Source organism: Myiozetetes cayanensis, unplaced genomic scaffold (genome assembly GCF_022539395.1).
Source record: "Myiozetetes cayanensis isolate MyiCay16 unplaced genomic scaffold, myiCay2020 scf53, whole genome shotgun sequence".
Taxonomy (NCBI): Eukaryota; Metazoa; Chordata; class Aves; order Passeriformes; family Tyrannidae; genus Myiozetetes; species Myiozetetes cayanensis.
In genome coordinates this window covers 121,809-137,822 of record NW_026087776.1, presented here as the reverse complement: position 1 = coordinate 137,822, position 16,014 = coordinate 121,809, and the positions used below count along the sequence as shown (strand labels likewise).

The 16,014-nt window shown below is 52.7% G+C and overlaps 1 protein-coding gene across 2 annotated transcripts in view; it reads left to right on the top strand.

The window, feature by feature from the left end:
- Positions 1-15,370, top strand: part of GFPT1 (glutamine--fructose-6-phosphate transaminase 1) — a 36,450-nt gene extending 21,080 nt beyond the window's left edge. Inside the window, exons 13-19 of one of the 2 annotated variants that reach the window (XM_050334418.1) lie at positions 157-277; positions 1,667-1,824; positions 3,605-3,719; positions 3,817-3,944; positions 4,566-4,733; positions 5,039-5,200; positions 14,909-15,370. In XM_050334418.1, the coding sequence (XP_050190375.1) occupies positions 157-277; positions 1,667-1,824; positions 3,605-3,719; positions 3,817-3,944; positions 4,566-4,733; positions 5,039-5,200; positions 14,909-14,938 (882 nt within the window). In that variant the 3' untranslated portion in view covers positions 14,939-15,370. Of the gene's footprint in view, positions 1-156; positions 278-1,666; positions 1,825-3,604; positions 3,720-3,816; positions 3,945-4,565; positions 4,734-5,038; positions 5,201-5,746; positions 9,800-14,908 lie in introns of those variants that run through there. The other variant, XM_050334417.1, reaches the window with a different exon arrangement.
- Positions 15,371-16,014: the final 644 nt, after the last annotated feature.

The following is a 16,014-nucleotide window of genomic DNA, read 5'->3' as shown; positions in this document are numbered from 1 at the left end:
CCTACTGAGTGATCAAAACACAACCCAGCGCTGATCCTCGCTTGGGATTTCGAGAGTAATATTTTCCAGTGTGTGTGGCAACTAGAATGGCTTCTTTGTGCTGCAGACGCTTGGTTTTATAAACATGATGTCACTTGTGCCATCTCCCCCTACCAGACCCGGCAGGTGCTGGAAGAACTGACTGAGCTGCCTGTTATGGTGGAACTCGCCAGTGACTTCCTGGACAGAAACACCCCCGTGTTCAGAGACGACGTCTGCTTCTTCCTCAGCCAGTCAGGTACGCTCTCCCTGCACCACCTCCTGCCTGGGCACAGCAGGGAGGGAGGGAAGAGGCAGCAGGGCCAGAGCCTGGTGCTTGCCTGTGCTTTGTGAGGGGGAGAACTTGGCCCATGGGGACTGGAGATGGGGAGAACCAGAGGGGTTCTGCTCCCGTCCATCTGCGGGGTTTGGGTAGCCGGGGCTCACATGTGGTGACAGTGGTTTTGTTTCCTTTCTCTGTGAGGAAATATTCCATCAGTCAGCAGACTGAAACGTGCTGCTGAGCCCCGGGGAAAGGCAGCTCTTCTGAATGGTTTTAGTTCTCTGGTTAAAGCGCTGCCATATGGTGGATTGGAGCCACTGAAGAAACGAAACTATTGGACACAAACATCAAAAAATACAACAACCTTGGAATGGAGTAGGAGATAAAAGGCACACTGAAGCATAAAAAAAAGTATATGACGTGTATCATATTCATATTTTCAAGGAAAACTGCAATACAAAAATACATTGGTTTTTCTCTCTTAGTTGCATTTACCATTTCAGATTTTTATGACTGATCCTCAGCTGTGATACTAAAACTGGTCACTGCTTTATCCCCACAGGGTTAAAATACTCTTTTGGTAGCAACTTTTTGTTCTCAGTAACAAGTGTTTCAAACTATCCTTTTTGGGGGGCTCATGGTCAAGTTCTCCCTGGGGGGAACTGTCCCAGTCTGACAGGGAACACTCCTTAGGGCACTCGAGGGGCTCCATCTTCCCCCTGAAGTGGTGGATATGGCAACCTAACAAAGATTTTCCTGGAACCTGAGCTTGCTCACCAGGCAGCACAAACCCAAAGTGAATTCTGAGCTCAAAGAACTCATCTCCTGCCCCATGAATCTGGTTCTGGCCATAGATTCCCACCCTGCAGGACTTGCTGTAAGTGGAGCACTGAAAGAGGGACTGAACTAACCTCGGGGTTTCTGTTCTCTGTTGTCACCTCACATGTGCAGGACTCAGGGGTGTGTCCTTTTAGGACTAAAGCAAACTGGTGGCACTAGCAGGGATGCACAGCACCTTCTGTTCTTATCCCATCTCTGAGATCAGCTCACGAGCAGCTCCAGGCATCTCTTAAAACATTTTTCCCTCACCCTCCCTTCCCCAGGTAAATTTTTGTTAACCAAAAAAGGCAGAAAGTTGGGATTATTGAAGAAAATACCCCTTTTGTCCCCTTTTTCCTTGAACCACATCAAGACACTGACCTTTCCTTGCCCCAAATGCTGTTGTTAGGTTTTGTGTGTTCAGGCTCCAGACAGCACGCTGGGGCTGAGGGAGCTGCTGCAGGAGGCACAGACCTCTCAGAACACCTGGGGAAGGGGCTGGGTGCAGTGACAGCAGCACCCAGCCCCTCCCTCCTGTCCCTGCAGGGGAGACAGCAGACACCCTGATGTGCCTGCGGTACTGCAAGGAGAGGGGGGCCCTGACCGTGGGCATCACCAACACCGTGGGCAGCTCCATCTCCCGCGAGACCGACTGCGGCGTGCACATCAACGCGGGCCCCGAGATTGGCGTGGCCAGCACCAAGGTGAGGCCCAGCCTCCACCCCCCACTGGCTTTGCTGTTCCTGTCACTGCAGCCCCTGCTTGAGGGGCTTGGCTCTCACCTGGCTCCCCTGCTTCCCAGTCCCTTTTTTCCCCCGTTGCTCTCCGTCGTTTGTGGGGTTGCAGGTGTCGTGCCTGGCAACACTCTTGGTTTTCCCGTAGCTTGCAAAGCTTTCAATCTCTTTTAAAATGAAGCATTACGAGGAAACTGTGTTAAACACTGAAAACAAACGGATATCGGAGGGGATGGTTCCTAAGAGGCAAGAATTCTCTCTCTGCCATCATTTGTCTTGAGGTGCACACTCAGTTTAAACTCAAGTCTAAAGATTGAAAGACAAGATAATGGAAAGCTTGACTGCTTACAAGTCCCTCACTGCTTTACCAAAGAAACTCTGATATTAAGACTGTACTTCTGGCAAGTGGTGGAATGGTCTTTCACAAAATAACAGTGTCCACCTCACAGGATTATTCTGGCTCCATGTGCTGCAGTACAAAATAACTTGCTTTGCTGCGTTTCATTTTGATGATGTGCTTCTGCATGGTGAAATCTGCTTTGGTTTAGTTATATTTAGAGGCGAGATGATGTCAATCTGTTACATAAATTCAGCCAAAAACCACATTTGAGTTTAGTAGTTCATTGGGGAATTTGATCATGGAAAATTCACGAGTCTCTTACAAGAAACCCTTGAACGGGTTGTTTGTCCCTGTTGTTCTCACATGGCCCACAGTGCAGTTTGGAGATAAATGGCGTTTTTTTTCTCTGCTCGTGTGGGGAGTTACCAAAGTTGTGCATATTTGAAAAAGGAACTTGAAAAGGTTCTGCCCTCAGGTTGCCCAGAACTTCACTTTGAGAATATTCTAAACAGCCCAAGCATGTTAGTGTGGCTGCTTGGTGCTGTGGGCTCCTGTGACCTCCAGCTGCAGCAAAGCAGAGCAGCTCCCATTCCACAGCAGACTCTGGTCAGCATAACTGAAGCTTTCCTGGATTCCTCCAGAGCTGTTTAACTCTCCAGCAGAGCAGCGTGGAAGTTTGTTTGATCATTGCTTAGAAATGGGAGCAGAAATGCTACAAACCTTTAATCTTATTTCTAAGAGACTTCAGTCCCAGGCTGGCCCCAAGCCCATTTCATAATGTTTGTGTTGCAGGGACTTTAGAAGGCAAATTGTGCAGCAGCTGTTTGAGAGTGTCCCTCACGTGTTTCTGTGAATAGAATGGCCCCAATATGAGCATTTCACTGCCTGTGCAGGGGATTCTTCCCCACAGTCAGTGACACCATGGCCCTGTAGGCACAGATGGAGCCTTACCCAGGTGAAGAGTTCAGGATCTGCTCTTAAAGAGGGGAGGTGGGAAATCACTTACCTTGACTGAGGTCCAAAGGAATTACAGCTGGTTGTCATGGGCCCCCACTGTCCATCTCCAGGCAGTGGGTCTGCCCATCTCCAGTGTTTTCAGCATTTCCCTGCAGTGAAGAAAGACGAACTGTGTTCACAAAACAGGGTTTGGTAGTCCTCAGAGAATCTCAGAATGTAAAACCTTGGTTGTGGCATCTGACTGTCCTGGGGTGTGAGGAGATCATTGTGTGCCTCCCCTGGAGCTCTGCTCAGAGGAGCTTTGCCCTGGGAGTTTCGTGTTCATCCTCACTAAACTGGAACCAAAGCTGCCACTTGGTGCCACGTCAAGAGTAAAGCCAAGAGCTGGCCCGAGGATTTTACCTGGTTGGTGCCATAATGACACGTTTCCTCTCTCTCCCCCTCCTCCCCCAGGCCTACACCAGCCAGTTTGTGTCCCTGGTGATGTTTGCCCTGATGATGTGTGACGACAGGATCTCCATGCAGGAGCGGCGCAAGGAGATCATGCGTGGGCTGAAGGGGCTGCCAGGTAGGACACGTTTGCTGTGCTCACCCAGGGCATCCCCAGGGCCCAGCTGAGCAGTCACTGGGATTCTCACAATTTGGATTCTCCTCCTTCCTTTTAGACTTAATCAAAGAGGTGCTGAGCATGGATGATGAGATCCAGAAGCTGGCCACGGAGCTGTACCATCAGAAGTCAGTCCTCATCATGGGACGGGGCTACCACTACGCCACATGCCTGGAGGGAGCTCTGGTAAGAGATTTCCTTATTACAGAGCTGGTTCAAACACACTTAGCTTTGGACTCTGGATCTCAGTGCAGGGAGCAAGAAGGGACTACAGGAGTTGTGAATGCAGCTGACAGCTCTGGTGTGTGGCCAACACGCTGGGTCAGAGGGAGGGCACTGGCACAGGGTGCCCAGAGAAGCTGTGGCTGCCCCATCCCTGCAAGTGTCCAAGGCCAGCTTGGAGCAGCCTGGGAGAGTGGGAGGTGTCCCTGCCTATGGCAGGAGGTGGGACTGGATGGGCTTTAAATTCCCTTCCAGCCAAACCATTTCCAAGTTTGGCTACAAAGGGTGTGTTTTCCCCATTCACACTGGGAATGCTTTATTGTGACAGACTGGGGCACCCTAATAAATCCAGGTCTTTGATCTGTTGGGATGAGATTTCCAGAAACACTCACCATCCAAAGCTGAGTGTGTACTTTCCAAGCCCATAAATTGCAGTTTTTACATTTGAGGAGACTGTCGGATCCGAGGAGAGCCACAAAGCTTTAAAAACTTACTAAGTGGAAGAATCCACAGAGATGGTTAAAAAAAAAAAAAATCACAAATTTGCTCCCAGTTTTATGGATTTTTTTTTTTTCCCCCACCTAGAAAATCAAAGAGATCACCTACATGCACTCAGAGGGGATCCTGGCAGGGGAGCTGAAGCACGGCCCGCTGGCACTGGTGGACAAGCTGATGCCCGTTATCATGATCATCATGAGAGACCACACCTATGCCAAGTGCCAGAACGCCCTCCAGCAGGTCATTGCACGGCAGGTGAGGACCTGGCAGTGTTTGCAGGGCATCAGAAATGCTGCTTTTCATAGAGAAGCACTTCCCAGACTGTTCATTGTCACTGCCCGAAGCGTGAACCCAGTAAATCTTGTGAGCATTTCAAGAGCCAGTTCTTGCAGAAGCCTGGGGTGGTCTGGTTAACCCTGAAATACCCTCCAGGGCTGCCCAGGGGATGTGAAGCTGTTGGGTTCCCAGTTAAGTGATCAGCTTTTGCTGCTGATGCTCTGAACAGAGCGAGACAAGCACCTTCCAGACCTGCTTTGCTCCAACGTTTCCCTCTGTCTCAGGGGCGACCTGTGGTGATTTGTGACAAGGAAGACATCGAGACCATTAAGAACAACAAGAGAACCATCAAGGTTCCCCACTCAGTGGACTGCCTGCAGGGGATCCTGAGTGTCATCCCCCTCCAGCTGCTGGCCTTCCACCTCGCCGTGCTCCGGGGATACGACGTGAGTACAGCACTGCTTCCTTCTGCTCTCCTGTGTGCTGCCTGCAGGGCTGGGACAGCTGCCTTGGGTGAGGCTGGAAGGCTCTGGGGGCTGCCTGTGGAACTGCTTGAGCTGCTGGAAGGGCCAGGTTGGAGGGGCAGAGCAGAACTGGGAGGAGCCCAGTGCACGTGGCTGGGTCGGTGCAGTTGAGTGTCTGCTCTGGTAGGAGCTCACAGGTTCTGGAGGGCTGGCAGGGAGCTCACAGGAAGGTAACAATCCTCAGAAGGGCGTTTGCAAACAGTCTGTTGGTGTTAGGTACTTGGTCTTAATACAGACACTGGCCTCGACCTGCTATCAGTGACCTCTTCTCATTTGGTTTTGGACAGAGGAGTAACAATTAAGGTGATGGACTTTTCCCTGCACTGATTGTCCTAAATTAATATGAGAATGTGTGCAGTTGTTTTCAATTTAAAGCAGAGCAAACGTTCCACACGTTACAAAGTTATACACAAACAAACAAAGTGTGTAAATACTCACGAGCCTGTTCTTTCTCCTCCCTCTCTGCAGGTTGATTTTCCAAGAAATCTGGCCAAGTCCGTAACTGTAGAGTGAAAGATCATCTGAATCATAGGGGCAAAGGGGAATTAAATGAAAGACTTTTTTTGGTACCAAAATAACTTGATTTTAAAGCCCCCTAGGTAAATCTTATTTTGGTAAATCATTGTTTGTGTATAAGATCACCATAATTCCATTACATTAGTGATTGTCCAGTTGATTCCACATGCAATGTCAATAATAGCTTTGGGTTTTTTTGAACAATAGACTTCCATGAAAGATGTTAAATGGTTTTCTTAAAGATTACTGAGTCTTGTAGGTCAAGGGCCCTCCACTTTTCTTTGAGCTGATGTCATTGTCTCTGCCCCAGTGTGGCTCATTCCAGTCATTGATGAGAAACCACTGAATGAATTAATCACCTGTCATGCTCTCAGGCAGTGAAGCAGGACACCAGAATATACAACTGGAACAAGAGCTGGTGCTGGTCATGCTTGTGCAGATATTTTACCAGGGGATGAAACTGTAAACAAGCCTTTGGGGTAAATTTCTGCCTCGTGTACAGAAGGGAATCCAACTGCCCCCGTCACGACCTCCTCGATTCTGGGCACGTGGGGAATGTGCCAAGGAAGTAACTTTGCTTCAGCAGGATTTTATCTATGCCAAAAACATAGCAAGTGACAATCTCGTGTGGGCTGGGTGGCCACAGCCCTGTGTGACACCAGCACAGAGCTGCTGTGCCCAGGGGGACACTGGGTGTGATGGGAGCACTGGGGGGGAAGAGGAGCAGTGACCAGTGCTGGCTTTGTGCTGCTGTTTGCTCTTGCTCTTGGCTGGGTGTTTTTTAAACACGTGGAACTCTTCCTGTGCTGAGCACTGGGGGGCTGTAACACACCTGAAGGGCCCAGCTTTGTGCAGGTGTTTTTGCTGCAGGTCACTCACTGGTCTGGATGTACTTCTGTATTTTTACCCTGTGTCCCTCCAGCAGAGATGGCACTAAAGCTCCTTCTTGAGGCTTACATAGACAAAGTCCCCTAATGACATCAGGGGCTCTGGTTTATTTAGCAGCAGTTTTTATGTGTCAAATTCAGCTGGTTTAAAATTGAAGGGGATAAAAAGGCTCCATAGACGTGACAGAAATAAACACCCTGGGAACAGTTTTATAACCAGCTTGCAGAGAATCAGAAATGACATGGAAAATATGCCCTCAGGACTTAAAACCTGACTTGTTCAAAGGGCAGTTGCTGTGTATTTCCTAATGCAAAAAGGTGAATTTCCCACCATCTCGCTGGGAATTTGAATTAGCCTTACACAGGCACCATGAAAGAAAAACCAGGCTACAAGGTGTAAAGTGAATATTGCAGGTCCTCTCTGCCCCTGAGAAACGGCTTTGGCAAGTGCAGTGGTTGGGGACTGTAAGTCCTGCTTCCCCTGGCACAGGGTGACACTGCTGAGCAGTGATCCAGGCTGCTCCATGCCTGCTCAGATCCAGGTGTTCCCAAAGGCTCTGTAGCAATTCTACTTTCAGAGAAACCCACAGTGATTGTTTCACTTCAATTCAGCATCAGCTCAAGGCTCAGTTTTGTTATGAGTGTGAAAACCGCGTGCCTGGAAACAACTTCTCAAAACCAACGTATGTGTTTATTAATCTGTCATATCCAGACTATTAATTTATGAACACATTGTGCTGCCAGTGTCTGTTTAAGAACAAAGTAGTAAATACTGCATTTTAGTTGAGCAGATGCTGTGTATGAGGCACTGCCCCATGACAGCTGAGCCTCTGCCTAGACATGACCAGTAGCTCTCCCTGCTTCAGTTGGAGATGATGATTGTCCTTGAGGAAGAAACAAGGCATGTTTAGTGCTAACTGGTTGAAAGACAACTCCTCTTCCTCCTCCTCCTCCTCCTCCTCCTCCTCCCACCCAACTAGCTTAAGAGAAACTGCAAACCTTTCCTGTGGGGGGCTGGATCCAGGCAGGGCTCTCCCCTGGATCCCCCCCCAGCACAGGGAGGTGCAGTGTCCCACTCCTGTGTCCTTGGGTTGGGATCTCCTGTCAAACAACCCTGCAAGAGGATGATTTCAGATCTCCTTCCCTGATTGCAGCAGGCCTTGCTTTTCCCCTGCCTTGCACAGAGCCCACCAGCTTGCCAGGTCTGCCAGCAAAGGGGGGCAGACCCCCCTGTTAGATACCAGTCGCTGTTCTGTAAAATTCGTCGTTGCAGGCTGTTAAATGTTTATGAAAGTCGTGTACAAAGAGGACCAAAGAACAGGAGTCTGAGTTGGAAATGCTCAGTCTGACACTCCCCCATCAGCCTAGCTGTACAGACAGTGCTGAGCTCGTGGGGTTTGTGCTGTGACAGACAAATCCCTGCTCCTTGGGAGGGAGGGCACTGAACTCCCGAGGCTCAGGGGGGCAGGAGGTGTCCACCCCACCCCCTGCAGCAAACTGCCTGCAGTGTGTGCAGCTCTTGGCCTGCCAAAACAGAGGTTTAGTAGCTCCTTGCCACGAGGCTGTGGGTGTTGTAGGGCTCCATCTCCCAGGATGCTCTGGAGCACACCTGTATGAAGAATCTCCCTGCTGGGCATGGCAGGGGAGCCCGTTCAGCATCTCGCTGTTGTTGTTGTTGCCATGCAGTGTGAAGTGAGAATGTACAAAGGACTCTTTTAGCTTTCCTTACCTCATTTTGTCCATGTGTTGCATTTTGATGAACAGATGATGTTTCTCTTTTCCTTAGAAAACTCTTAGAATGTCTCGTGATATTTATTAACAGCCAGTCAGTCTTCTGCTCTCCCAAATGAATGTTTTGCTTACTGAGCCAGTAAAATTCTCTCCTTCCTCACTGAAGTGTTGAAAAAAATTCGGTAGCCCTGTCTCTAAAATTGAGCCACAGGTAAATACAGATAAAAGCCTTCCCATCTGGAGTAGCAGCTCCTATTCCTCTTCCTTTGGTCACAGTTTATTTTGATGTGAATAACTGTGTTTTCCTCCCCTCAAAGGGGAGCACAAGCCCGTGGGTCTTAGGGGGTTTTAATTACCAAAGACCAGAGCACTTCCAGCTCAGCACACGTCGTTTCTGCCCAGTGGGTCCCAGACAGATTCCACGCTGACAGGAAGATTCCACACACACACATGTGAAATTAGGCTGCACATGGAATATATGGAATATATGTCAGCAAGGTTTCCCTGCAGAAGGGCCATGAACAGCTCTTTCCCAGATTTGTCAGAGGAGTCAGCACTGCTCTCCAGAGCAGTGTCTGGGTGGCCCTGTCCTCCTGAGGTGCAGCACAGACAGGGCAGATCCATCTCCTCTTGGAGGACCCTTCTGTCCAAAATCCTGCCTGGACACCCTTACTGGGTCAGGCTCAACCCCCCTGTACTGAGAGAGCCAAAAGCTTCCCACAGCCCCTTCCCCAGCCCCATGGGACAGAGCTCCCAGACCTGGCATGGAACCCTCAGTTCAGAGCCTTAAGCCCAGCCCAGCCCCACAGGTTTGGTTAAGCTGCACAGTGGAACACCTAAAGGTGTGAGCAAAACCAGCCCAAGTGCAGAACTGGGCTTTCCCCCTCTCTAGCTGTCCCTGGTGCCAGGAGTAGGTGCCTGGTGGCCCGAGCTGGATGCAGGGAGGGACTGAAGTTCAGGGCTTGAGTAGCACGTCAGTGTTTAGCTGTGGCTGATTTTAGATCCTACCTGAATGTACCAAACTTGCCTCAAAGCATGGAAGTCCCTCCTCTCCGTCAGGAACAGGAAGAAGACGGAACAAAGAAGTGTTTGGGTTGCATAAAAAGGAAAGAAAACTCTTTGCCTTCAATTCAGTTTCTGTAAATAGACATTTTGGTGGCAAACCCCACGTCTCCTCCCCTGTAGATCTCTCTGCCTCTTCTGTACATTTCCAGCTGGCTTTGGGTTGTGGGGACCAGACTGTACCGTGTTTCCTGTCGTGTGCTGTATGCAGAAGATGTCTTACTTTTTGTCTGTAGTGTTTTACAATTTTGGGTTTTGTCTTTTTTTGCTTACTTTTTTTGTATCTCACCCTTTGAATAAAATCAAGTGCCCTACATGAAACAAATGGAATTGCTGGTCTTTAGTTGGATGCTCTGAGAACAGGTGTAACCCCTGTGGAAGTTCAGGGTAGGGTGTTCAAAGCAGAAAACCTCGGGGCTTTAACTCTCCCCCCTTGCCCAGCCAGGCTGCTTTCAGGGCAGAGGCACAGCCTGAATTTCACCTCCCTTTCCCAACCGTGATTTTTTTCCACTCTCCAGGAAAGGCCATGAAATCCCCCCGAGGCAGAACTGTTCCTGTTACCTTCTGCACCTTAATTCTTATTTAATTACCTGCTTTCTGTCACTAAGTGAGACCAGTCACAGCCAGCACAGCCCATACCTGACTTTGTGCTCAGTGGATATTACACACATTCCACAGCTTCTGAAATTCCTGGTTTCTTTTCCAAGACAGAGCCCTGTCTGGGTAGGGCAGGGCCAGGCAGCTGCACAAAGCAGCCCCAGAGCTGCTGAGCTGGTACAATTAAGGGCATGTTCTGGTCAGACAACAGCTGGGGGCTCAGTCATGGCTGAAAAATGCCTGGGTGACTTGGGAAGGGAAACCCACAGTGACAAAAGGCTGTCTGAAATTCCACCCCTGCTCCAGTGGGAGCATTCGTTTGGATTCATTTCCTCAGGGATCTTCACCTCTCCGGGGGAGCAGCATCAAACACATCTGTTTGTTTTGTTAAAGTGAGCAGCTCAGACTCCTCCTCTCTCCAATGCCCCTCCAAGTGGCAGCACTGAAAGGTCAGGAGGCTCCTCTGCCTTTGGAACGAGGCTCGTGTGGCCTTGGGAGCACAGCAAGAGCTGGGAACAGGACTCTGCTCGGCTCTGCAGGGATAACCAGCAACAAACACAGGTCCTTGGCATGGCTGGGGTCACAGCTGCCCAGAAGGAGCAGGGAATAGTGCAAGGACTCGTCCTGGGAAGTCGGTGGGTGCCTGAAGTGGCTCCAGCCTCGGTCTGTCCCCAAACACCAACTGCTCCTGGCTCTGCACCACTGAGGGCTGCGACGTGGCAGCTGCTGGCACGGGCTGGTGGCACCTCCAGGCACCCCAGGGAGGGGACAGGGCACCCCTCTTTCTGTCCTTCACCCCAAGGGCTGGACCCTGAGGAGCTCCAGTTGCCCCACCTGGGCCAGCCACACCCTCACATCAACACAGCAGGTCTCATTCCAGCTGAGAAGGTGGCAGTGGGGAGGCAGCTGCAAAAGGCCACAGGCTGGGTCCTTCTCGGGTCAGTCCTCAGCTCTGGCTGCCAGGAAACCATTTCCTTACATCCTGATGTGGCAAAGAGCAGTCAGACACAGGGCCAGAGACCTGCAGGCCCCGTGCACAGAAACGCTCCCATCGTGCCCCGTTTGTCTCAGACGAGCTGACATTTGCAGATAAATGAGCTCCCAGAAGCCAAGAGGGACTCAAAGGAAGGCATAAGCGTTTGGTTTGAATAAATTACAGTAGATTGTCTGCTCCAGAGCTCTCCTGGGCCCCTCTAGAGCAACCTGCTCCCTGCCACGTCCCCTCACCTCTCCACAGTGTGTGGACTCCCAGCACGGGCAGAGCTGAGCCTCAGCCCTCTGCTGCCTCTACACACCCATGGCAGCTCCTTTAATTTGCCTCTGTTTACCTTCACTGGTATAAAGTGGTGCTCACCCGTGCTTTTGGGAGGGCTGTGCATGGCCAAGAGCCTGGGAATGGTGTATTTTCCACACCCTGTGCTCTTGCTCTCTGGTAAATGCTTTTCACCACTGCAGAGCACAGCTGGGGCACACACACAGCAAATGCCCCCACAGAGCAGAGAAATGGCACCTGCCCCCCAAAAACAGCCAGTTCTCAGGTCACTGTAAGCTGCTCAGAGCACAGTCCATAGGGAAAAGACCCCTTTGGACATGGAAAAGTTTGGAAGGAGGCTGCTGTGCAGCAACGTTTGGCTGGACACAGGACAGGGAAGGGGTGTTTTGCTTGCAGAACTGATTCCAGATCCCAGGGTGCTGCTTCCCACTGGTTTGCACTGGAGCCATCCTTACACCTTCTCTGCTGCCCAGGGCAGCTGCTGTTCACAGGCTGGTTTGAGCAATCTGTGCCCACAGGGCCCCGAGGGCACCCCAAGCTCCTGTCAGAGGAGTGGGAGCACCCCGGGAGCACAGAGTGCTCTGCACTTACCAGACAGGAGACCAGCACTGTCCTCTCCCAGAAGGCAAATCCTTCGGTGCTGCTTCAGTGGCACAACCAGACATGGCCAGAGAGGCTGCAGGGACGTCCAAGAGCATCCAAGAGCAATCCAAGAGCATCCAAGAGCATCCAAGAGCAATCCAAGAGCATCTGCCCCCATCGGAGGCACAGCCTGACATGGCACTCGGACACTTCTGCAGCTCCAGCTCAGACATCAAAGCTGTGTTTCTGCAAGCCTGACCCCAAACCCACCCTGTGTGCTTGACGAGAGGCTGCTCCTGACCTGTTTCCATGCCTTTATCAGCTGACTGGGATAACTTGAGAAGGAAAGCTGGCTCGACAGGATGGTCCGTTCAGTGCTGAGGAGGTGACCTGGCCTCAGAGGAAAATCAGACCCACAAATCAGGCAGGACAGGACTCCTTCCCTCTCCTCAATCTTGTTCTTTATTGTTTAGGCCAGATAAAGCACGTTCCCATGGTCCTTAGGGATTCCTGTGGGAACAGGTTAAACGAACGAGCTGCTGGGCTGTGCCTGGCCAGGAGCAGCAGCAGAGCTGGAACCCGGGGTGCTGCCAGCCCAGACACACCGGGGCACTCCCAGCACCCCAGCCCAGGGCTCAGCCCAGGCAGGCTCCCCAGGGCTCTGGGGGACACACGGGACGGGTGCCAGCACGGCAGGACGTTCAGAGGGTGGGAGGGCACCCAGACCCCTTGTTAAGGACAAAATTACCCGCACCAGGCAAACCTCGGCAGCACCGAAGTGCTGCTGCAGCTCCTGCTGAGAGGAGCAGTCAGGAACGCTGCAGGGATGCAGCTGAGCCCTCCCTGCTCCCCCCATCCCCTCTGTGCCCAGCGAGAGGTCCAGGGGAGGGGGTGGCAGGAGCCTCCCAGGCAGAGCAGGACAGGGATGGGACACTGCAGGGGATGGCAGGCTCTGGCAGCCCCCCCTTCACGTCACCGTGGGGAAGGATCCGCTGCCTCCCCTCCCTGCTGGTGCCCGAGCTCAGAGCATCCTTCCTGGAGCTCCCAGGGGGTGCCTGTGGCCCCCAGCACTGGGCAGGACACGGGGATGCGCCTGAAGCTGGTTTTGTATCCAAAGCCACCCTCCAGGGCTGTGAGCACACGTGGACACCGGGAAAACCCAGCTGGAGCTACAAAACCTCCCCTCCAGCAGGAGCGCAGAGCAGGGGCACGGCCAGGACAGACACAGTGGCCCCCGTGGGCCGTGGCCGGACCATTCCACTGTAAACTGTGGCAGGGACTCGCGTTCCTGCTGGCATTTCTTGTCCCCGGGAAGAGAGGCTTTCCCAAGAGAGGCTTTCCCGAGCCCAGCCTTGGAACTGCTGACCGCTGGAATTCTCTTGGATCCAACCGAGCCCCAGCTGGGCCACCCTGAGGAAGCTGAAGGCACACGATCCCCACGCCGGGCAGGATGTTCACGTTCCCAGAGTGGCCTCCCTGGGGGCTCAACATCGAACCTGAGGCTCCGGCTGGAATTCCGGGGGGGATTTCAGAGTTGCACGAAGCTGGGAACGACACGTGCGGGAAAAAACTCCTGCTGAGCCAAACCGTGAGGAGTCACAGCCCCTGTGACCCTGGATGTGTCACACCCCGGGCCAGGAGAGAAGGGCAGTGCTCCTCCTCCTCCTCCTCTGTGCCACTGGAGGCACAGCGGGTCGGACAGAGCGGGATCTCAAACCCACTCCTAAACCCTTCGCAGCTTAAAATCTGCCCCGTCCCTCCAAGGAGTGCTCTGCATCTCACACTCACCCTCCCGTTTGGGTGTCCCAGGCGTGTCACGGCCGATATGGAAGAGCAATAAACCAAGTAACTCATCTGTAGCTTTCTCTCTTTGATGCATCAGCGGGATGTGAGCAGCTGGAGTCACGCTGGGCACAGCTCCGACAAAAGCTGCTCTGGAGCCGCTTTAGTGTAGGAAAAAAAAGAACTTCAGCAAGACCTGGGCTTTAACACCGTGGAGCAGCAACCCAGAAACACTTCTCTCATCGGCAGGAACAAGCAGGGAAAGGACTCCCAGCCCTGGGAATGCTGCTCTCTGTGACACTTCCTGCTTCTTTCAGTGGCTGTGGAGGGCACTGTGGACAGTTCCACTCCAAAGGGAAATACCTGCCATTATTCTACAACTGGGAGAAATAGAGGAGGAGCTGCAGCTGCTCCTGAGGCCACACAGCCTGTGGGTGCTGCTTCCCAGAAGGGGAATGGGAAGCAGAGCTCAAATCAGGGGGTCCTGGGTGGCCCACAGGCATTCTCAGAGCAGGCTGTGATGTGGCACAGACCCTGTGCCTGCCCTCCCCCAGGTGGGTTTGGGGGTTCAGGCCCAGCCTCTTGGTCCCTCAGGAGCCACAGCTTGCCCAGAGGTTCCAGTGCAAGGTGCTCTCACAGAGAAACAACAGCCAAGACCCTTTCAGTGCTGGCCTGAGCCTGAGCCCAGCCTGCCCAGCGTGTTTTGATGGAGCTGTACAGAGTGTCCCCAAAATGCCATCTCTGCCTCACCAGCACCCAGCTCCCCCTGAGGGCTGTTTGCAGACTCCCCCCACAGTCCCAGAGGTGCAGGGGAGGTGGCATTGAACCCCACAGTGGTTTACAGAGGGGCCACAAAGGGAAGTGGAGCTCTGATGTGCCTCAGGAGCAGGGATTAACCCCCCTCTGTGCTGAATTGTCCCGCAGTATTTCCCTTGCACTGAGTAATCCCACCAAGTCTGGATCCTCTCCCTGCACACACAAAGTCCTCCTTTGTCTCACCCAGCACTAACACCCCAGAAAACCCTGAAACCCCTTTATCTCCAGGGGTGCCACCCCTGTCCCCTCCTCCTGCCAGGGCGACCCCGGTGCCAGTTTGTGGGCGCTGGACCCCCTGGCCAGAGCTGGAACCAGAACATGACCCAACCCCCCGCCCCTTGCTCCCAGGGCTGTTGTTTTTATGGCTGCCTGTCCTTTTTGCAGGTGGACCGGATCGCTGCCTCCAGGGACTGAGCACGTTCCTCGCTGGAGCCAGAACAGCCTCAGCCACCTCGGGGAGCCGGAGCTGGGTGAGCTGGGGCAGCCAGAACTGCAGCCCTGGGGGACACCAGCCCTGGGTGACACCAGCCCTGGGTGACACCAGCCCTGAGTGACACCAGCCCTGGGTGACACCAGCCCTGTGTGACACCAGCCCTGAGTGACACCAGCCCTGGGTGACACCATCCCCCCTGAGGCAGCAATGCCATCAGTCAGGTCCCACCTGCTGTGCCCAGCTCAGCTCAGCATCCCCCAAATGTGAGTGTTCAGCACTGAATAAAGGCCAGAACCCCCCTCTAGGTCAGGGACAGAGCCAGAGATCCCCCAGCTCGCTGGTTGTGTCTTGCACTGCAGTTCTTGTCTTGTTTGTAGGTTTGAAGCAATAAAATTCTCCAAAGAGTGTCTTGATTTTGCAAGCAAATGCCAGAAGCAGAGTGTTCTGCTTTGAGGATGCCAGTTTGCCTGTTCTTGGATGGTTTCTTTCCCTTCTTGGCTTCTGAGGCCCAAGAAACAAAGCCAAGTTCGTGACTCCCCCTGCTCCCCCTTCTTTCCCTGTTCAGTGACAGTGTTGGTGGCTTTGACCCAAATTTCTCCCCTGTCTGTGAGTGTGGTGGGGTTGTGTCTCACACAGAGAGCACATTGAGGGCTGGACCTTCTGTCCTTGTGGTGATTCTGTCACAGGAGCCTGGCTGGACAGTCCTGCACCTCATTCTGTGTGTCCAACATGCCAGATCCATCCAGCCAAAAAAAAAAGCCCCATCCGACCCAAAAACCTGCTGAAATGTCCCTGGCAAGATCCTGGGGGTGGAGAAAAACCATCACCTTTCAGGGGACTGGGTTAGAGAGCCACAAAACAGGACACAGAGGAGCAGAGGTTTGGTGTTCAGGGCTGGACATCAGAAAATGCCACTTGGCCCGTGGGGAACATTCCCTGCCCCTGGTGCCCATGGTCACTCGTGGACCCAGGACACAGCCAGGGCAAGGTGAGGCTCTGACTGGCAGGGGCACAAAGCTCCCAGTGCCTTGAGCCCAGTGGGATGTGGATTCCTGCA